Raw genomic sequence first — 20,850 nt, 5'->3', positions numbered from 1 at the left:
GCGGCGGCGCGCCGGAAGTAGCGTAGCGGGAGGGCGGAAGTGAGGGCGGCGGCCGGCATGGCCAAGCAGTACGACATGGTGGAGTGCCCGTTCTGCGATGAGGTTTCCAAGTACGAGAAGCTCGCCAAAATCGGGCAGGGAACCTTCGGGTGAGCGCTCCGGGACTTGGGGCCGCGCCCGGCGGCGCCTGGCTCCTCTCGGGCCTGTTCCCTGCGGCTCCTCCTCGTCCTGGGGCCCAGGCCGCGGTCTGACCCGGGGCCTTTGTGCCTGGGGCGGCCGGGCGGGGGGCTGCGGCCTCGTCCGCCTCCCTGCGGGGCCGTCCGTGCGGTCCTTTCCCTGCTCACGGGTCTCTTGCCGTTCTTACAGGGAAGTGTTCAAAGCCAAGCACCGACAGACGGGCAAAAAGGTGGCGCTGAAGAAGGTGTTGATGGAAAATGAGAAGGAGGGGGTAAGTGTGGGCGTGCGGCCGTGCTGTGCTTGGGAAAGGCGGGTTGGAGGGCTTGGGGAGGAGTGGCGGGCTTTGGAATGGCGGATTGGAGGGTGGTCTGTGTAACGTCAGCGTGTGTTCTTTAACTGTATTTACCGGTGTGACGTGCCAGGTCTTGAGTACACAGCGTGTGGGAGTGGGGCGGTTGTGCTGTGGTCAGTTGGGGCCGTGCTGTGCCCTCAGACGGGAAGGGAGGGCGGGTGTCTGCGTCACCAAACACCTCCACCTTGTGGCTGAATCCCTCTCCTAAAGGTGGTCTGATGACCAATGAGTTATGCCGGTGTCCCTGTAATATTTTGAAGTTTCAGTTGCTGTTAAATAAGTTGTTGCAGTGCTATTCCTGCTGTGCTGCAGCAGTCCAACCTCTCCTGTTCTCTAGGCAGATGTGAGCTGCACTCCTAACCCATGTCTTCTGCTTCTCCTTTCCAGTTCCCCATCACAGCTCTGCGAGAGATTAAAATCCTCCAGCTGCTCAAGCATGAGAATGTGGTGAACCTCATAGAAATCTGTAGGACCAAAGGTAGCTGGCGGGGTCTCCTTTCTGCTGGCTGCTTGCTGAGGGGGTGTCTGTTTTCAGTCTTCGTTCATGGCTGAGCAGGCTGCTGTGTTGCAGTGGGGGTGGATCTTCCAACTGAGCACGGGCTCAAGTCTTTAATCTGAGGTGATCACACGCTCATCTGCAGAAGCTCATTCGGAATGAACGCTACTGTGTTGCAGCTTGGCTGGACAAAGCTGTTGTCAGTGCTGCTGGAGCGTGCCTGTGCTATCACAGTGAACGCTGTGTGCTGTCTGAACGGCTCTAAATAAACCTGCAGCAGGAGAGAATTTGAAGCAGAGGATTTTCTGCCTGGTGGTGGTTTTGCAGCTTTATGGTGCTGATGCCATTGGGAGCAGGAGCCGTGCTTCTGCATGTGCTTACAGAGCTCGTGGAGCTTTGTGCTGGTGACAGCTCCAGCTGGAGACATGCTCAGCCTCTTGTTCTGTGCATGACAGAACCCCCCTGGCTTTGAGGGCTGGATTAGAAGTGCTGCAGCTTCACAGTGAGCGATTCAGTTGCTCTGTGCTGAGCTGCTGTTCCACCTCGTTGCTGCAGGCAGTCCCAGGGGAAGGCAGCACGTCTGCGGTGTGACTGGTGTGCCTAATGCACCTGGCCTGCCTCTGTTTCCAGGGAAATCATTTTATAGCATCTCCTCATTTTATATATCCTTCTCTTGTGTGGATTTCTTTTGAAAGTGACAGGTGTCCAAAAAAGCAGTTTTGAAAGTGACAGATGATTTTAAAGCCTGCCATGCTGTAGTCAGTCTTTTTGGTTAAATAAAATTGACAGCAGCACCTTTCTGCTGATGATGTTTTCTATGCTGAACTGGTAGCAACTTCAGGCCTAGGTCTGGGAACCTGGTGTTGCTCCATAGAATGTAGGTTACTGCCAGTTCTTGGAATCAGTAGGTATGAGGAAAAACACCACCACCGAGTTAATTTTTAATTCCTGATGTAATTAAACCAGTTGTGATGACTGCATGTTTCTGGCATGCCTACGATAAATATTTTTGTAGATGTGTCAAATCGTTTGGGTTTTCTTTAAATTCCAGTTTTCATCCAAATCTACTTTGACCTCAGTTTCAAGTGAAAAACAGAAATGTTTCATTTACTGTTCTCAGAGTTCAAGCTTTTCTCTCTTTATGTTGAAGAGGTGTTGTAAGGACTGCACCACTGTCAGGCCAGGGACCGTGTGTGCAATCTAGAAAGCATCCTCCAGGCATGCAGGGGGGAGCTCTGCATTCACTGTGCAGGCTGAGCTTAGCCCTCTGGCTGTTGTTGCTGATCAGCAGGTTTTGCTGTGCACAGCTGATGAAAATCAGCCTTTCATTTTGGTGTTTTGCACGTGTGCTCTAGGAACAAGATTGGAATTGATTGCTTCACTTGAGGTTTCCTGTTATTGACCATAAATTGCAATTGAATCACGGAATGGCCAGGGTTGGAAGGGACCTTGAGGGTCATGAATCTCCAACCCCCGTGCCACATGCAGGGCCACCAACCTCCCCATTGAATGCTAGACCAAATTGGGGTTTTAAATCTGCATCAGTCTGTTTTCATAGATGCCGTTTGAGGTTGCAGTAAACTTCACTTTCTAATGTTATTTTAGAAAGATCTGTGCTATTCTCATGAGTCTGTCCTTGCTTGTGCCTCCTCTAATGCTGACGCAGTGACTGTGCTTGGCTAGCAGCTTTTTGTGTGCCCATGGGCTGCAGTTTGTAGGCATGAAACCCTACAGCCGTTGTGCACGCAGCACAACACACAAATGAAGCCTTGTTGCTCTTTCCTTGCCTTTCTCATGATACTTACTACCACTCTGATCCTCATCCCCTGTTCTTCAGTTGCTTGTTTTGCTGTTTTAATACCTCTTGTTGAAGCATCTTGAAGTGTCCTGGGTCCCTGTTTTGATGTTTCTCTGCCGTGAGGTTTCACCTACTGAGTGAGGATGGCTGGAGGTCAGGAGGAGCTCTGATGGGACTGAAAAGCCCTTGCTGACTGTCCCTCCTTGCCTCTCCTGTAGCCTCTCCATACAACCGCTGCAAAGGAAGTATCTACCTGGTGTTTGACTTCTGTGAGCACGACCTGGCTGGCCTTCTCAGCAACACCCACGTCAAGTTCACGCTCTCAGAGATCAAGAAAGTGATGCAGATGCTATTGAATGGACTTTATTACATCCACAGGAACAAGGTAACGGGCCAGATCTGTGCTGTGGTCTGAGGTGTCGCACTGCAGATTGGAGGGAAGTTCTACTTTGTCCTTCATCTCCCGATTCCGAGCGCCCTGCTGGCACCCGGGTGCCCAAGGAGGCGATAACTCGGTGGCTTAACTTCTTGATGTCTGTCCTTGCACAGATCTTGCATCGAGACATGAAAGCTGCCAACGTTCTGATCACGCGGGACGGAGTCCTGAAGCTGGCAGACTTTGGGCTGGCTCGAGCTTTCAGCCTGGCTAAGAACAGCCAGCCGAATCGCTACACCAACCGTGTTGTGACCCTGTGGTATCGGCCACCAGAGCTGCTGCTAGGTAGGAGGTGATGGGTGCTGCTGGCTTCTCCTCCCCTCACCTCATCCCAGGTGACTTACAGAGCACCTCTGTTTAGGGGAGCGGGACTACGGGCCCCCCATTGACCTCTGGGGTGGAGGCTGCATCATGGCAGAGATGTGGACCCGCAGCCCCATCATGCAGGGGAACACGGAGCAGCACCAGCTCACCCTCATTAGCCAGCTCTGCGGATCCATCACGCCAGAGGTGAGGGTGAGAGTGTGGGCAGGCTGTGGGACCTGCAGTGCAGCAGTGAGGGCAGGGGCTGGCACAAGGCACTTCTAGTCCTCTTCGCTCTCCTGTGTGTGGGCTGTTGTGTGTTCCCAGCACTGGAGTGTGGCTGCTGCTGGCAGTGAGGCTGGGGAGGCTGCTGGGAGCTGGGCGTCCGGCTGAACACTGAGCATCCGTGCTGCTGTGTGTAAACTCCAGCTCTCCCATGACTCACAGCACCTCCTTACACATAAGAGGGTGAATTTGGCCTTTTCTGGGATGACTGAGCAGTATACTTGTTTTTGAGCACTGAGAGAATGCTGGTTGCTCAGAGTGTGAAAGAACAGAGCATGACATGTAGGAATCTGTTCTGTGTTCATCTGAGACACAAACGCCAAACATCCTCTGTCCTTCTGGTTTTTGTTTGTTTCGAGTGCTTTGCCTTCTTCACCTTGGAAAGCCTCTTTAGTTCTGGCTTGTGCTTTGTGGTTTCAACTCAGCTCTTGTGTGAGCTCTCAGCTCTTTCTCAGTTTCTTATTCCAGGGAAGTCTGCCCTGCCCTCTGGTGGGGGATTGAGCTGGGAGAGATCTTGGCCAGGGCTGTAATTACTCGGGTGAGATGGGCAGGTGGTTTTGCACACAATGTGGAGGATGATGCCTCTGTTACTTACACCAGAGGTGCTTCCTTTTGTGCCCAAGCACTTGCTGCTCTTATCTCTCCCAGACTGAGGTTGATATAAGAGCAGGTGATTGCAGCAGGCTGTAGTTTCCTAGAATAAAAGGTGCTGCATACATCCAGCTTGTTATTTAGCAAAGAGTTTTGCCCTTGGCCCTTGTGGATATTGGAGTTGGCCCAAGCCAGCTAGTGTTCTCCAATAGATTTTTTTGTGTGTGTGAAAATCAGAAATCCTGGAGTATCTTCAGGAGTGCCACGCCATGTGCTGTTCCCACAGCAGGAGGATTCTGTCCTGACTTGTCTGCATGTCTTTAGGCCTTAGTGCACTCCTTATTGCCTTCTTTGTGCTGTGGGAACGAGGTTTGCTGACTGGGAGTTATAAAATGGTGTTGTTCGCTCCGCAAGCCTCGCGCTGGTTTGCCTGAGGGTGTCAGGGAGCGCTCAAGCCACTGCTGATGCTATCTTCTCCCAACCTCTCCGTCCTGACCTTTCAGGTCTGGCCGAATGTGGATAAGTATGAGCTGTACCAGAAGCTGGAGCTCCCCAAGGGCCAGAAGCGCAAGGTGAAGGATCGCCTGAAGGCCTACGTCAAGGACCCCTATGCACTCGACCTCATCGACAAGCTGCTGGTGCTGGACCCGGCCCAACGCATCGACAGCGATGATGCGCTGAACCACGACTTCTTCTGGTCAGACCCCATGCCCTCGGACCTCAAAAACATGCTGTCCACCCACAACCAGTCCATGTTCGAGTACCTGGCCCCGCCGCGCAGGAGGGGTGGGCACATGCCCCAGCAGCCAGCAAACCAGGGCAGGAATCCTGCGGCTACCAACCAGACTGAGTTTGACAGGGTGTTTTGAGCGGGGTCCTGGCTGGGCTGCTCTGCGGGATGTGTTGAGCAGGGGCATCTCAGCAGGGTCTCTCTCTCTCTGATCAGGGACTTCCTTCAAGGCCAAGTGCCTGGTGGCTTTACCTGAGCCCTCCCCTCGCCTTGTGCAGCAGCTCTGCCACCAAGGAGCTGCGGGGGGCAGCTGTGTGTGTGTGAGTGTGAGTGGGGAAGTGATGCCTACGAGCCCGCAGCTGTTTCCCTGTGGCTTTGGCACAGCCCGTGTCCCCATGGAGCAGTCCATATTGATTATGTTAATCTTGTGAATCGATTGCTATGGATCTGATGATGGAGAAGCTGGCTCCGTCAGCGCTGGGGTTTGCTGCGGGGAGCCCTGCTGGGAGCTGTCTGCAGCTCTCATTTGGTGTTAGCTCCTGTACTGCGTATCCTCTGAGCACCCAGGTGTTGGTGTAGGATGCTGCAGCTGCTTCTGAGTAATGTGGGGAAAGCAGAGTGGCTCCAGGCTTAATGACCAACTCTTGCTCCAGCCTTGAAGGGGACTTACTGGGCCGGCCATGCTGATGGAACTGGTTGCTCCATACATCCAGGATTTACAGTAGGAATTAGCACTCAGTGTGCTTTCTTGGCTCTGGAGTGCAATTAAGTTCTTTGTGGGGCACACCCAGACAGCTGCCTGCTTGCTCCCCATAGTGCTGATGATGGAGCTGGAGTTGCTGTACTCAGGCTGTGCTCTGGCCTTTGCTTGGAAGCAGCCCCCTGTCCTTGCAGTGCTTCACAGCATGCTTGTGCTGGAGCTGCAAGGGCCGCTCTGCTTACAAACACTCCTGTGTGCATTCCTCTGTCCTGGAGCCATTTGTGTGCAGTCTGGAGCAGGACTGCTGCCTTCCCCGGGGACCAGGTGCACACCGGGCACTGCTGGAGCACTGGTGCAGAGCAAGAGCTCCTTCCCACCTTGTCTTCCATGACTGACCTCCAGCTGGAGCTGGCTGCCTTTTCCCAAGCCACACGAATCCCCAGACTTTCCAATGAGCGACGTGTACAAAATGCAGGGGGTTATAACCTTTGCCATTTGATAAGTTGTCCGTTAACCAGGAGGTAGCAGAGCAGCTCCGCACGCACGGCAGCGGGCATTGGACTGGTGTGAGAGCAGTGGATAAGGATGATAAAGGACACCTATAAGGTAAATCTGACATGGTGGAGGGCTCTGGAATAGCGCCTGGGTGCGGAGGGGACTTGATGTGTCTTTTTTTCTTCTTCTTTTTTTTTTTTTTTTTGGACAAATGAAGTTGGTCGCAAGCAATAAGCCAGATTGCTCTGTCAGTTGTGAATAAACACGGTGCCGTTCCAAAGCGCTGCTTCCTTTCCCCTGCGTGTGGACGTGCCGCTGCAGCCGGCTGCGGGGAGGGATGCGGCGGAGGGGGACGCGTGGCTCCGCTCCGCTTTTGCTGCGGTGCGGCGGGATGGGGCCGCGGGGCGACTCCGTGCGGGGATGGGGGAGGGGATCGGAGGGACGCCCTCAGCGCCCCGCGTGGCGCCGCTCCTTTTTGAGCCGCCCCGCCGCCCCTCTCCGTCACGTCTCCCGCTCCGACGTGGCGGCGCTTTGCCCTTTCCAAAGATGGCGGCGGGGCGGGGCTGCGGCCTCTGGGACGGCGGCACGCGCGGAGTGCGGGCGGTGCGGGGCGGCGCGGAGCGATGGTGGCGCGGGGGCTGCGCGCGCTGCGCGGGGCGCTGCGGGGAGCGGCGGGGAGCGGCGGGAGGCGGCTCAGCACGCGCCCTGCCCGCGTCCCTGCGGCGGACTATCAGGTAGTTGGAGCCGGGGGAGGCTGCGGGAGGGACGGGGTGCGGAGTCGGGCCGGAAGGGAGCGGGGTGCGGGGTCGGGGGCCGCTCCGAGCCGGAGTTCTGCGGGAGGGGAGCGGCGGCGGGGCGTCCGGCTGCGCTCCGGTAACGGTGAGCGCGGGCCGGGGGGAGAACCGCGGTGCGGGGCTGTGCAGTGCGGGTGCGGCACGTGGGCTCCCCTGGGGGCCGCCTCGGCGACAGGAGGTCGGTGCCCTCCGCGCTCACGCCGCAGCGGGCGCGGGGCCGAGACCGCCGTGATGGGCGCCGCAGCCGCCGCTTCCTTCCAGGATGCCATCCGCACGTTGAACACGCTGCAGACAAACGCCAGTTACCTGGAGCAGGTGAAGCGGGAACGCGGAGACCCCCGGGCCCAGCTGGAGGCCATGCGGGGCTTTTTGGAGAGGAGCGGGCTGCAGGTGAGCCCACGGGTCCCGCTGTGGCATCTGTGTCCCCGCACGTGTGCGGCTCCCCACGTGACACGCGGCGCTCACCCTGCAGGTCGAGGACCTGGATCGCCTGAACATCATCCACGTCACGGGGACGAAGGGCAAGGTGAGTGGGAGTGCGTGCTGGGGGTCGTGGAGGGGACACGCTGCCGTTCTGCTTTCCCCTCCCCCCATTGCTGTGCTGATGTCGCTGCGTCCCCAGGGCTCAGCCTGTGCCTTCACCGAGCGCATCCTGCGTGGCTATGGGCTGCGGACTGGCTTCTACAGGTGGGCAGTGGGCGCTGGGGGGGGGCTGTGGGGGTGAGCTGGGGCTGAACGTGCCCCAACATCCTGCCCCCCCAGCTCCCCCCACTTGGTGCAGGTGCGCGAGCGGATCCGTATCAATGGGCAGCCGCTGAGCAAGGAGCTGTTCAGCAAGTACTTCTGGCTGGTGTACCGCCGGCTGTGGGACACTAAGGTGGGGTGTGGGGTGTCCCGGGGCTCATTGCGGTGTGGGGAGCCCCCGCAGCCCCCCCTGATGCCCCCATCCCACAGGACGAGGCGCAGGCCAACATGCCGGCGTATTTCCGCTTCCTCACCATCATGGCCTTCCATGTCTTCCTGCAGGAGAAGGTGGGTTGGTGTGATGCTGGGAAGGGCTGCCTGGCGGTGGCAGGGTCAGTGTCCCCGTGGAGGTGTGGTGCCGAGTGATGGGGTCTGTAGGGATGGGTTGGAGTCAGACCTGGGGATCTGAGAGCTCTTTTCCAGCTGGAACTGTTCTGTGCACACAGGTTGACCTGGCGGTGGTGGAGGTGGGCATCGGTGGTGCCTTTGACTGCACCAACATCGTCAGGTAGGAGCGGGTTGGGCTCTGCACCCTCTGTGCCATCCCTGTGTCACCGCCGTGCTCACGCTGTGTCCCCAGGACACCAGTGGTGTGCGGCGTCTCCTCGTTGGGCATCGACCACACCAGCATCCTGGGGGACACTGTGGAGAAAATCGCTTGGCAGAAAGGTGGCATTTTTAAGGTAGGAAGAAGGCCTCACATCCCATTCCAGCCCTGTGTCTGGATCCTAACCACCCATCTTCCGCAGCCTGGCGTGCCAGCGTTCACAGTGCCGCAGCCCGAGCAACCGCTGGAAGTGCTCCGGGACCGGGCGCGGGAGTGTGGGGTGAGCTCAGGGGACAGCGTGGGGCTGAGCCTTGGGATGGGGGGCTTCCATGGGTCTGGGCTCAGCCTCCTGTCCTCACAGTGCCCGCTGTACCTCTGCCCCGAACTGGATGCCTTTGAGGCGGGGACGCGGGTGCTGGAGCTGGGGCTGGCGGGGAGCCACCAGCGCTCCAATGCTGCTCTGGCTCTGCAGCTCTCACGGACGTGGCTGCAGCGGCGCGGTTACGAGGGTAAGGCTCCACATGGGGCTGGGAGGGCACGGCCTGGGGGTTGCTATCATGGCTCACAATGTGCCACCCCCAGCAGGTACCGATGTGCTGCAGGACGTGCTGCCCGGAGCGGAGCTGTCGGCACAGCGCTCGGTGCCACTGGCACCCACGTTTTGCCCCAGTGATGCCATGATCCAAGGTGCAGTAGGGCAGTGTGGGGCTGTGCTTGACTGTGATCCCCCTGCGGTGACGTCCTGGTGCTGGGGGTGGCAGGATGCAGCCATGCTTTGTGCCTTTCCCTCCAGGACTGCGGGACACAGAGTGGCTGGGCCGTACCCAGGTGCTGCCGCATGGCCCTGTGACGTGGTACATCGATGGGGCTCACACCACCAGCAGCATCCAAGCCTGCGTACGCTGGTTTCGCCAGGCAGCCCTCAATGAGGACAAACCCCAGGAGTAAGGAGGGGACGTGGGGAGGGGGTCAAGGATAACGGGGCGTAGGCAGCACCCATCCACCCCTTGTCCCTATAGTGGCTCTGAGGTACGGGTGCTGCTCTTCAATGCTACGGGGGACCGGGACACAGCTGCACTACTGAAGCTACTGCTGGTGAGGTTTTGGGGTGCTTGTGGGGGAGGTGCTGTCCTTGGGCCCCACTTTGCTGCGGGTGCTGGGAGCCATATGGTGGAGCTGCTGTCCATCTGTCCATCCATCTGTCTGTCCTTCTGTCCTGTTGTCTCCCAGCTCAATGCCCCCCTCCTTTCCAAGGGGTTCACAGCCGCAGCTGCAGTCCTAACACTCCCACCAAGTCCTGCTGGGCTGGGACAGGTCCTGGTGGCATCCTGGTAGCATTGTGATAGTGGGGGGGCTGTCCTGGGAATTTCTGTGTCCCCCACCCCGCTGATCTCCCTTCTCCCCACAGCCCTGCCACTTTGACTACGCTGTTTTCTGCCCCAACTTCACAGAGGTGTCGGTGGCTACTAGCGCAGGTGAGTACCGGGCTCTGGTGGTGGTCCCTCCACCCCAACCCCACCCCTGAACCCGCCCCCGTCCCCCCCTGCAGACCAACAAAACTTCAACGTGACACTGGAGAACGCCCTCACACGCTGTGTGGAGAACCAGAAGACGTGGACGCGGCTGATGGAGGAGAAGGGGGGCCCCTGGCTGCCAGCCCCCCTGGAGGTGGGGGGGCTGCTGCAACCGGACCCCCTGCGTGAAGCCCTGCTCCTGGTGCCCCCGGCCGAGCGGCCGCTCAATTCCACCTCCCTCGTCTTCCCCTGCATCTCCCACGCGCTGCAGTGGATCGCGCAGGGCCGGGATCCCCACCTGCCCATCCCTGCCTCCAAGGTGGGGGCTCACCTGCACCCTGTGGCCACCAGCGGGGCCGTTCTGCTGCAGGAGGCGGCCACCATCCGCGTCCTTGTCACTGGCAGCTTGCACCTGGTTGGGGGGGTCCTCAAGCTGTTGGACCCCATGCTGTCCCAGTAGTGGGGATGGGGGCTCTGCACCTCCTTGGACTTGAATGCTTGGAGGCAAATAGGACCCCCCCCGAGCTGGGCTGTCCCTGCTCCTTCTCACCCCAGTGCCTTTTGTTTGTGCCAGCCCAGGGAGAGGCTGTCCCCATCAGGAGGAGGGGACACTTGTGATGAGATGAACTCAAGGTGCCCCCGGGCTCTGGCAGGGGAACTGTGAGTTCCCTGACCCCCCCTCCCCCCCCCCCAGAGCAGGTTTTGGGGATCTGTGGGTGCTCTGTGCCCTAGGTATGAGTGATGCTTCAAGGCTCTGTGCCACTAATTTAATGTAGTCTAGGTTTTTATTATTATTAAGTTTGTAACTTTGACCTGGAGCTGGGCTGAGGGGCCCGGGTTGATGTCTGTGCACTGCCCCGGGCCGAGGGGGCAGAAGCGTGGTGCTGCCTGGCCCCCAGCCCCCATCCCAATAAACCATTTGCTGCTCCCAGTGCTGCCCACTGCCTCCATGGGACAATGCCAGGGGGGGGTCACCCCATCGGGGCTGCACCTGCTGCCCCCCAGCTGCTGCTCAGCGTGCATTTGCACCGCATTATCAGGGAAAGGATAATGCAGGGTCTGTGGGTGCCGGGGTACAAATGCTGCCTAAGTGCCAGGACACATCCTGGAGGCACCCACATTTTGCCCCCAACACTCCCATGTGCTGGGAACCCCCTGGAGGGTGTTGCATGGTGCCCCCCCTTCCCCGCCCTGGGCTGCCTTGGGGGGGGCCAAAGCATTCACTGAATGAGTAAGGGTGGCCCCGGGGGCAGCGTGGGGCCATGGCCCCCTCCGGGCTCAGCCTGAGGTTTGGGGTAGAAAAAGGCTTTTATGGAGGCTGAGCCGGTGGTGGCGGTGGGGTGATGGCCGAGGGGGGGGCCGAGGGGGTCAGGCCATGCTGCTGGTGGAGCAGGGGGTGCTCTGGGTGCTGCCGATGCTGTGGTTGGTGCTGCTGCTCTCCGAGGCTGGCGCCGTGGTGGACACCGGCTGCAGTTTGGAGATGGGACCTGCATTACGCCGCCGGTCCAGGGAGGGAGTAGGAAGTGGGGGGGGGGGGTGGAAAAGAAAAATGATGTAGGGCCAAAAAACAAAACTCGGCGCCGGCAGGGCCGGCAGGGGGTGGCTCATCCTGGACGTGACCTTTCCAGCCCTGATAAGGGACCCGTCCCTGGCGCAGGGCTCGTGCTCCCCAGCCAGCACAGCTCTGCACCCCCTCCCCGCCCCCGGTAAGATGAGGGATGGCGATGGGCTTTGTGGGGACCTTGGGGACTGCAGCTGGCTCGCACTCATGAGATGCCTCGGCCAAAAGGGATGTCTGGGTGATAGCAACATGACAGCCCCCCTCCCAGGGACATGCGGGAGGGTTGGGAATGGGGAGGAGGATGGCTTTCCCAGCAATAGGACGTGTGTGTGGGCCCCCCCAATTCCCCCCGAGAGATACTCACGAGTATGTGAGTAGATATACCAGAGCCCAGCAGTGAGGAGTGCGCCGATGAGGAAGGCTCCAAAGGTGATGCCCAGCACAGCGGACAGCCCCAGCCCTTGATCTGCAGTGGGATGAGGCCATCAGTGTTGGGCTACCTTCCCCAGACCCAGCAGTGTCCCCCCACCCTGCCCCGTGTCCCCAGCTCACTGTTAGGTGGCCGCCAGACGTCTTTCACCTTCACCTCCAAAACCTTCTCGAAGATGGTGTTGTTCTGCCAGGCAGAGGGTTGGGATGAGCGTGGGGATATTCCAGCCCAAGCGCCACCATCCCATGGGGATGTGGTTCACTGCCCTGTGCCCAAGGACTTTGGGGACCAAGGATGCTGTTCCCAGCTTGGTGGTAAGCCCACTGATATGCCTAGGAGGGGGACCGTGGTGCCAGATGGGGGTGATGCTGACCTGCAGCCCAGCCTTGCACGTGAGGGTGGCAGAGAAGGGGACGTGCCTGCCCTCAGGGATGGCGTATGTGAAGCGGAAGCGCCAGACCTTCCTGGTCCAGTTGCTGGGGGGTTCGTCCAGCATGGCCACGCTGGAACTTTTGGCCTTGTTGCCCTGCACCAGCAGCATTGGCTCCATACCAGGGGCCATCAGATAGCATTCCTTGAGCTGCAGGTCGGCCAGGTAGTCCTCCAAGTGCATGGATGCCTGCATGGGGACAGGGTGACCATTAGGGATGCCGTCACCCTACGGTGCGGTCCCCACCCTGGTGCCTGGACCCTATGCACTGGTACCTGCACAAACACCTCCTTGTTGACCTCCAGCTCTGTCTGTGGTACCTTGAAGTCGGCAGTGGGGAAGAGGCGCAGGAAGAGCTCCCGTGGGATCGGACACTGAAAGGCCACCTGCAAGTAGGGATGGCGTCAGCCACTACTCTGTCACCCCCAGTTGGTGACACAGCCACCAACACTTACCCGCACGCTCCGGAGCACGGAGCCCTTGGACAGGCTGAGGATGAGCTGTGAGGAGAGGAGGAAGGTTCAGTCAGCCCGGCCATAGAGGTGTCCCCACGAGCATCTCCACTGCTGGGGTCTCCCCACAGGGTTGGGGTGGCTCTGGGGTCTCCCCATCAGCACCACAGCCAGCTGTGCTCACCTCATTTTTGGCATGGCCGTGGCTCTCCACCAAGGTGCCGCAGCCACTGAGCAGGGTGTGCAGCATGAAGTGCGTGGCGTTCTTCTCTGCCTGGCAGCTGATGTCCCGCAGGGTGATGTTCACCACGTCCTTGATGGGCTACAATAAAGGCAACAATCGTGCCCAACTCCCTCTGGCGTGCCCGGCCAGCCCTCCTCTCACCTCTCAGCACCTGGAGCAGGTGCCCTCACCTCCAGGTGGGACCTGGCGATGACGATTTCCATGGTGTCATCTGTGCACTTCCAGGGCCTGAGCGTGAGGAGCAGCGTGCTGGATATGAGGTCAGGGCTCAGGGTTGATGAGATGGGCACCGTGGGCAGCTTCCTCGGCACCTCTGCAGGGAGAAGGCATGGGGGTCTGAGTGAGGACCCCCCCCTTAAGCTCCTTGACCCCATTCATGCGCTGTGGACTGACCACGCTCGTGGATCTTCAGTGTGATGTGGGGGCTGATGGGGATGACGGAGTAGGAGGCGATGATGCTGTAGTTCTTCTCATAGGCTTTGGTGATGAGGCCCTGCTCTGTGTCGGGCAGCAGCTCCCCTTTCTGCGGCCCCATAGGGATGTGCAGGATCTTGTAGGTGCCGGAGGTCTGCAGGGATGGTGCAGAAGGGAGTGAGAGGAGACAGGGATTGGGGCAGCAGTGGGAAAGTGCCGCGAGGGCCGTACCAGGAAATTGAGGCTGCAGTTGTTCAGCATCAGGAGCCAGGCGAGGTTGGCTGGGCCCTGCAGGAGGAGGATCTGGTTGTTGGGCTGCTGTTCGGGGCAGCTCAGGGTCAGGTTCACCTCCGTGATGGGCAAGCTGCAAAGCCACAAGACACTCTCAGTCCAGCATTAGGCCCCTCTTGGGATGCCCACAAGAGATCCTGGCCTCCTCCCCAGTACCTGGGCTTGTGCAGAAGCTGGACAATGTGGGCAGCCCTGGCACTGTGGGCACTGCTGCTGGTACAGCCCTTCACCTCACGGAAAAGGACCTCAGCCTCGAGGTGCGGCGTGGCATCAAAGTCCGTCTGGGGAACGCAGTTCAGAGGGCTGCTGCTATCTGCAGGGAAGGCAGGCAGTGCTGGTGGCCACCAAAACAGCACCACTGTCGTGGTTTTATGCGACAACCACGCTCAGGGTCTCCCAGCATCGCCCCGCATGTTTCCAGCATAGTGGAGCAGGAGGAGTGCTGTGCTTATCTCATCCCCCCAGTGCCACCCAGCCCCCCACCAGCCCCCTACCCCCACTAGCAGCCCCCCACCCCTCTCCCTGTGTCTCGCCGCACTTTCGCCCAGGTGGAGGTGGATCCTCTGTGGGTCCTTCAGCTCGCTGTAGGATGTGATGCCCCTATAGGTGTTCTGCACCCACTCCAGCAGATGTCCCTTGGCAGCCTCTGGCAGCTCCGTACCTTGCACCTTGGGGCTCAGAGAGGCGTCCTGCAGGTGAGCAGCACAAGGAGCTGAGGCAGAGCAGGGCACACAGATGCATCCCTCTCTGCCACCCGGGAAACACAGGACCCCCACTCCTGGTGTGTGCGGTGCTGCTCTGAGCCCAGGTGGATTGGCATCTCCAGAGCACTGACTGCATTGCGCTCGGGGTCACACTGCAGGGATTTTAGGTGGCCGGCAGCACGCGAGGAGCTCGGCCCACTTTATTATTAGCCGCAAACAAAGCAGGAGGTTTATTTTGCTAACAAAGCTCCCGGCCCCGGCTCAGCTCGCTGGAGCCAAACCCCATCGCTGACCTTCCTCCCGGCAGCCGGAGGAAACAGGAGCTTTTTCAAGCACCATGCGTCATTCGCTGCCTGGCCTGCCCCATGCTCAGATCTGCTGCCAGCAGCCAGCTGTCCCCCAGCTGTGAGCATCGTCCCCTAGAGGGGGGACTCAAGCACCCCAGGGGCAACCCCAGGCCCTCCAACCCCTCCCTTGGGTCTGCTCACAGTGCGGATGAGGAGGTCCTGGCACGGGGAGGTGATGCTGGCTGAGCACTGCGGGCACTGGAGGATGAGCACTGCTTGCCGGGTGCAGACATCAGCTTGTGGTATGATGGACACATTCAGCATGGGCACAGGGGTCTGCAGGGAACAAGAAGAGAATCAGCACTGCCTATGGCTGGGACTGACCCCCATGCCATGTCCCCAGTGGGAGAGCAGAGAGGTACATCGAGCTGGCCCCAAACATGAGCTGTGTGGGAGGCAGCAAGGATGGGAGATTTGGCCTTGGGGCAGCTGGAGGGATGCAGGGGTGCCACTTGGGTGTATGCACACACCAGAGTGTGACAGACCACTCTGGCTAACCCCTAATGGCCCACACTGGGGAGGAGCATCCTCATGTTGTGGCCCTTCATAGGGGTCAGAGCACCAGGGAGCGGGTGCTGTGCACCAGGCAGCAAGGTGTCACCCAGTGGAGACCGGAGCATCCCCACAGAGCAGCCCAGGACATCCCTGCACCACGGCCTGGAGCATCCCCACATTGCAATTGGTGCATCCTCACCCCATGCAGCAGAGCATCCTCATGCTGGGTACCAGGATGTGCCCTCCTGTCTCTCCCAGCCCCATCCTGACACTGTGGCACCACTGCACTCCCAGTACAAAGCAAACAGCAGCAGCACTGCGTGCAGGCGGCCGGCTGTGACCCCATAGAGCTGTGCGGGTGGCCGGGGACCCCGGGTGGCCCCGTGGCGGCAGGAGGAGCCGCGCTGGTTTTCCTGCCGCGTGTTTTGCGGCGCTCCATTGTTTCGCCCCCGCCGAGTGCAGGGAGATGGAGGAGCTGGAGGCTGCGTCTCGCCCTCCGCGGCCTTTTTTTAGGTTTTTTCTTTTTGGTGTTGTTGTGTCGTGTTGGTTTTTTTTTTTTTTTTTTAATTGCTTTGTGGGATCTGCTTATAGAAAGCAGTTTCCAGTAATTCTTCTAGGAGTGGAGCCAGGTCCCTGCCCGGCTCCCCAGGGCTCGGTGCCGGCGAGCCGAGTGCCACAGCCGTGACATCACTGTGTGTCCCCCGCCGCCTCTGGTGACAAAGCCGGGGCACCCCCGGCTCTGACGCTCACTTGCAGGCGCCTGCACCAGGGCCAGGCTTCCTGCTCCCTTGCCTGTGCCCCAAAAAGCAGAACTGGGAGAGCTGGGAGAGGGTGAGGACCAGAACTCAGTGCTGCGTTTGCTGGTGCCTCAGCAGCTCAAAGGGAGCCCAGCCTGGTTCCCGCAGCCAATTTTCCCCTAATGCTGCCTCCTCCTGCCCAGCCAAAGCCCCCCACCTCAGGGCTGGGCAGTGCACAAGGCAGGGGAGCAGTCCCAGGCTCACTGCCCTGCTGTGCCCGATCTCAAGCACCCACAAAGCACCATGCTGGGCACGCTGCCTTGACCCAAGCGACTTCCTCCATCCTTCCCTGCATCCATCCATCCCTGTGGACATGCAGGTACCCAGAAAACCCAGTGCAGGGACAGTCCCTGTAGCTCAGACTGTCACCTTTATAAAGAGTTTAAACCATCCCTTTAGGGACAGAGCAAAACCACAGCTGCTGAGAGGGGAGAAGGGTCTGAGAGGGGAAGTTGGGTCATGCAGGGAAATTGCACTGTGGAAAAGGTTAATCTGGTTTCTCTCGGTGCTCGTTACTCAGAGGAAACGATTTTGACAGCAGTCTCAGCTGCATTCACTGCTTGCTGGTCCCACAGTGCCAGGACTGCGTTTCCCCAGGGGGAGCTGGAAAAGGAGCAGGCTCACCTTGGACCACTGGATACTGAGGACGTGCACTTCATGTCCAGTGTGCGTAGAGCTGCTGCTGACGCAGCCCCGCAGCACCGTGCTGGTGGTGTAGGACAGCGTGATGGGAGGCTCTGCTGTCACCGGCTGCAAGTCGCAGTGCTCGGCTGGAGCGGGGTCTGGGCAGAAAACAAAGGGACATCGGTCACTGCCTGGCGGTGTGGGGACAGGGGACGTGCAAGAGGGGCTGTGCTGCGACACCCGCCTGGAGCTGGCGAGTTTGGTCCCACTAATGATCCTCAGATCCGGTCTGGAAAAAAACACTGTCCCTGTGCGGCTTCCCCCAGTGATTGGCCCTTCCCGGCCCCCGCTGCGGCAGGAAATCGGAAGGGCCAGGTGTGGAAATGGCACCGGGTTGTCCCTGCCGAGGTGCGAGGCAGGCGGCGCTGACACTGACCGTCCCAGCGCTGCGGCTGCCAAGGGAAATCCTGACTGCAGAACGAATGCTGCCTGCAGCTCCAGACCTGCAAACGCCGAGGTGACGGCCTGGGGCATTTCCCGTGCCCTGGGCAGCGCCGTCCCCGAGCCGTCCCAGTGTTGGGGCACACATGGATGGCCCTGCTGTGGATGCCCTCTGGGGCGGTGGGTGCTGCGTTTGGTTCTGATGTAACCAGGAGCACCATCCCTTCTCCGGGGGGCCCCCGATGGGCCACCAATGCAGGAGGAGGCGATGCCCTGTGTTGGGGACACCCTGCGTCGGGGACGGGGCGAGGGCCACGCGTGCCATCCCAGAGCCACGTTGGGGTGGTGAGGCCGAGGCGGCGGGGTCAGGGCGCAGGCCCCGCGGTGACGCTGCCGAGGTCCCAACTATTGTCCAGCGCTTCCTCCCCATGGCGCAGCAGTCGCAGCATCGGGAGGAAGATAAACAGCCTCTTATCTGGGCGCCGCAGCCCGCGGCACTCTTCCCTGCGCTGCTGCCCCGGCGGCACCGGGCACGGCCCCGATCCCCGGCATCACAGGGCACGTTGGGTGGCTCGTCATCCCTCCGGTGACACAGTGCCAGGATGCAGCCGTGCAGCCCCACACAGAGCGGGGATGCTGCAGAGGGGCGCTGGGGCAGCGGTGCCAAGCGGGCACTGTCCCGAGGGGCAGGCAGTGCTCTGCAGCATGATGTCAGGATCAGATAAGGGCGCTCAGCTGGGCCCGGCCTGCGCCCGCGGGGTCAATCAGATAAGGGGGCATTTATTTTTGTACTCCAGGAAATGTAAAAAAAAAAAAAAAAAAAAAATTAGAAGAAAGAAAGAAAGAAAACCCACTTGATGTTTTTCCAGCCTCCCACTGCCCGCCCTCGGCCTCTCTGCTGTGTCGCCCCGGCGTGTGAGGGATTCCTGTTTTTTAATAGGAGAGGATCAAAGGCTCCAGGCACAGAACAAAGCCCTGTGGTGCCAGGGTGCCAGGCTTTGGGGGCTCCAGCAGGGCTGGATGCTCCCAGGCAGCACGGTTTGCTGACACTCGTGCAATGAGCTGGCAGGGCTCAGCCACGCCAGGAGTGGGAATGGAGGGAGCGCAGCAGCCTGGGGTTGTCATCCCTGGGCCATCACTGACTGCTGTGCCATGGGGAGGTGGCAACTCAGGGTGTACAGCACAGCTACATAAGGCACGGGTACATGGCACAGGGATGCTATGGTGCACCCACATAGGATGGGAGCCATGCAGCACAGCTGCAGGTGGTGGGCATGGTGTAGCACTGCCACATTGTAGGACGTGGCCTATATGGCAGAGCTACACAGGACAAGGACAGTAGAGGCACAGTTACATATAACAGGGGCCTCACTGGTTGGTTGTATAGGGCAGGAACCATACTGAACACTCAGGACAAGGACTGCACGGCACAGATAAATAAACAAAGGGCCATAAAACAGATGGGAAGGACAGGAACTACACTACATCACTATGTGGGACAGTATGGCACAGCTCCATAGGATGAGGCCCATATAGCATACAGTACAGCCATGTAGGACAGGGACTAGAAGGCACAGCTGTGTAGTATGGGGACGAAAGCTACATAGAATACAGCTCATGTAGCAGAACCATCTTAGTGCAGGGACTGTACAGCACAGCCACACAGGATGCAGAGTAAATGGCACAAGTACAACGGACACAGCACAGCAGCTGTTTGGCACAGCTGCTCAGGACAGAGACTGCACAGCTGCTAAGGATGGAGGCCCAGCAGCACAGCTATATGGGATGGGGAATACATGACACTGCTTCATAGGACACAAACCATATGGCACGGTTACAGGAGGGGGACCATACCTCATTGCTGCATAGGACACAGACCTTATTGCACATCCCTGTAGGATGGGGGCCACATGGCACAGCCATAGTACAAAGACAGTATGGCACAGCTATGGAGGACCCAGACAGTATGGCACAGCTCCATAGGACATGGACCTTATGGCAGCTGCACTAAATGGAGATCATACGACACAGCTATAGGACAAGTATGACACAACTATATGGGATGGCGTCCACACAAGCACAGCCCCATAAAGCGCGGCCTGCATAGCACAAACCCCAGGACAGGGACTGTAGGGCATCCCGGCACCACTCTGTCCCTGTCCCATCCCAGCATGGCACGTCCCCATGTCCCCAGCCCTCTGCCCGCTGGCTGCTGTGGGTGCCCCATAGACCCTCCCTGTGAACCCGCAGCGGTCACGGGGTGAGGGCAGCGTCAGCACTGCTGGGGCTGAAGTGAAGGCAGCAGAACAGCGCCCACCTCCGTAGCCACCAATGGCAGGGTGCTTCTGGGGCTCCCATCCCTGCCGCCTGGGTGTTCTGGTGACACTGGGACCACCGCAGGACCCGCTGTGTGCTGTGGTCTCAAGAAGGGAGCAGCAGTCGCACCGCTCTGACACATAGCTGGTGCCACAGCCGGGCTTTGGGGCCGCTGGAGGGGTCCCGTGTCAAAGGGGTCCCATGTCAGCAGGGTCCCATGTCAGAGGGGTCTGTCCCACGCCAGCAGGGTCCCATCCTTGTTCCCGGTACGTGTGCCTCACCGCGGGGCACAGCTCCTGCCTGATCCCGCCGCTCTCCGGGCACCTCCTCACTCTCGTCCCCTCCAGTGCCCCGCAAGCCACCGGGACCCCCCGGCCCCACTCACCGGGACGGCCGAGCAGCGCCAGCAGCAGCGGCAACAGCGGAGAGCTCCGACGGCACATCCCGGCCTCTGCCCCGAACCCTGAGCGCAGTGAGCGGGCGGCGGCGGCAGGAAACCGACTCCCTTCGGCAGGAGGAGGAGGAGGAGGAGGAGGAGGAGGAGGGTCGGCGGGCGGCGCGGCTCCGTGCCGGGAGGAAATGCCGCTCTGCAGCGCTGGAGCCGTGCCGGTCGACGAGGGGAGGGGGGGACAGGGGGGCTGGGGTGAAGTGAGGGGGGGCCCGCGCCTCGGTTTCCCCGTTGGGGAGTGGGTATTGCTGCCAGCGCTGTGTCCCGAGGGATGGAATCAGTGGGTACGCCCTGGAACCCTTTTTGAGGTGGTGGCACAGAGCAAGAGCGTTGGGGATCACAGCTCCTGCTTTGAGGATGTTCAGGTGCCAGAAAGCCTGATTCTGCCCCCTGATACAACCCCACACGTCTTAGGAGTGGGGAGGGGGCTGCCCCACGGTACTGCACCAATGCAAGGGAGACACGGGCTGCCCCACGGTGCTGACACTCAGCCCATGCATGGTTATGTTGTTCCCCAACAGTGAGTGCCTCACAGCTCTGGGAACCAGATCTGGGGCTGCTGGCAGATGTGTGGGGCCCACAGCAATGCCACCAGCCCTGTGTGTGCCCACAGCTAGGAACTGCCACAGCATCCTTGCTTGCAGACAGGTTTGGGGTTTGGGGATAGTCCTGGGTCACAGCAGTACCGAGGTGGGAGCCAGAGACCAGCAGGATGCTCACAGGGACATTCCTGCAGCCTTGTCCGGTCCCCGCTGAATGCACACTGGGGTGGTTCCATCCCATTCCAAGGCCGCGGGGAGGAAGCGGAGCAGGGACCTGCAGGCAAGGCAGCGGGCCCGTCCCCGGCAGCAGCACGTCCTCGAGGTGACCGCTGTCCCCCCAGCACGTCCCCGG

General features: G+C 59.9%; 3 protein-coding genes across 6 annotated transcripts; 2 read left to right on the top strand and 1 right to left on the bottom strand.

Annotated features, from left to right (window-relative positions):
* The first annotated feature begins 7 nt into the window (after positions 1 to 7).
* On the top strand, positions 8 to 6,643 carry CDK9 (cyclin dependent kinase 9). The gene is made up of 7 exons (XM_052667355.1): positions 8 to 149; positions 367 to 448; positions 917 to 1,007; positions 3,042 to 3,208; positions 3,373 to 3,544; positions 3,621 to 3,769; positions 4,942 to 6,643. Exons 1-7 carry the CDS (start codon positions 58 to 60, stop codon positions 5,305 to 5,307), a joined length of 1,119 nt encoding a protein of 372 aa, XP_052523315.1. The 5' UTR covers positions 8 to 57; the 3' UTR covers positions 5,308 to 6,643.
* Positions 6,377 to 10,893, top strand: FPGS (folylpolyglutamate synthase). Of its 3 annotated transcripts, none has more exons than XM_052667351.1 (15): positions 6,377 to 6,474; positions 7,419 to 7,547; positions 7,630 to 7,683; positions 7,780 to 7,844; positions 7,920 to 8,034; positions 8,112 to 8,189; positions 8,348 to 8,409; positions 8,482 to 8,584; positions 8,651 to 8,728; positions 8,810 to 8,957; positions 9,031 to 9,135; positions 9,242 to 9,392; positions 9,468 to 9,543; positions 9,857 to 9,923; positions 9,998 to 10,893. In XM_052667351.1, exons 1-15 carry the CDS (start codon positions 6,454 to 6,456, stop codon positions 10,420 to 10,422), a joined length of 1,677 nt encoding a protein of 558 aa, XP_052523311.1. In that variant the 5' UTR covers positions 6,377 to 6,453; the 3' UTR covers positions 10,423 to 10,893. The 3 variants fall into 3 exon arrangements, with proteins under 3 accessions (XP_052523311.1, XP_052523310.1, XP_052523309.1); XM_052667350.1 differs by lacking the exon at positions 6,377 to 6,474 and adding an exon at positions 6,972 to 7,097 and having other exon boundaries at positions 9,034 to 9,135; XM_052667349.1 differs by lacking the exon at positions 6,377 to 6,474 and adding an exon at positions 6,972 to 7,097.
* Positions 10,729 to 20,034, bottom strand: ENG (endoglin). Of its 2 annotated transcripts, none has more exons than XM_052667345.1 (15): positions 19,894 to 20,034; positions 16,752 to 16,909; positions 14,977 to 15,111; positions 14,323 to 14,473; positions 13,941 to 14,097; positions 13,725 to 13,857; positions 13,473 to 13,647; positions 13,250 to 13,392; positions 13,020 to 13,157; positions 12,839 to 12,883; positions 12,659 to 12,769; positions 12,327 to 12,572; positions 12,076 to 12,139; positions 11,888 to 11,989; positions 10,729 to 11,449 (listed from the first exon to the last, which is right to left on the bottom strand). In XM_052667345.1, exons 1-15 carry the CDS (start codon positions 19,949 to 19,951, stop codon positions 11,331 to 11,333), a joined length of 1,935 nt encoding a protein of 644 aa, XP_052523305.1. In that variant the 5' UTR covers positions 19,952 to 20,034; the 3' UTR covers positions 10,729 to 11,330. The 2 variants fall into 2 exon arrangements, with proteins under 2 accessions (XP_052523305.1, XP_052523304.1); XM_052667344.1 differs by having other exon boundaries at positions 10,729 to 11,429.
* Positions 20,035 to 20,850: the final 816 nt, after the last annotated feature.

This window comes from Tympanuchus pallidicinctus, unplaced genomic scaffold (genome assembly GCF_026119805.1).
Source record: "Tympanuchus pallidicinctus isolate F22 unplaced genomic scaffold, pur_lepc_1.0 scaffold8, whole genome shotgun sequence".
NCBI lineage: Eukaryota > Metazoa > Chordata > Aves > Galliformes > Phasianidae > Tympanuchus > Tympanuchus pallidicinctus.
This window is presented reverse-complemented; position numbering and strand designations above follow the sequence as displayed.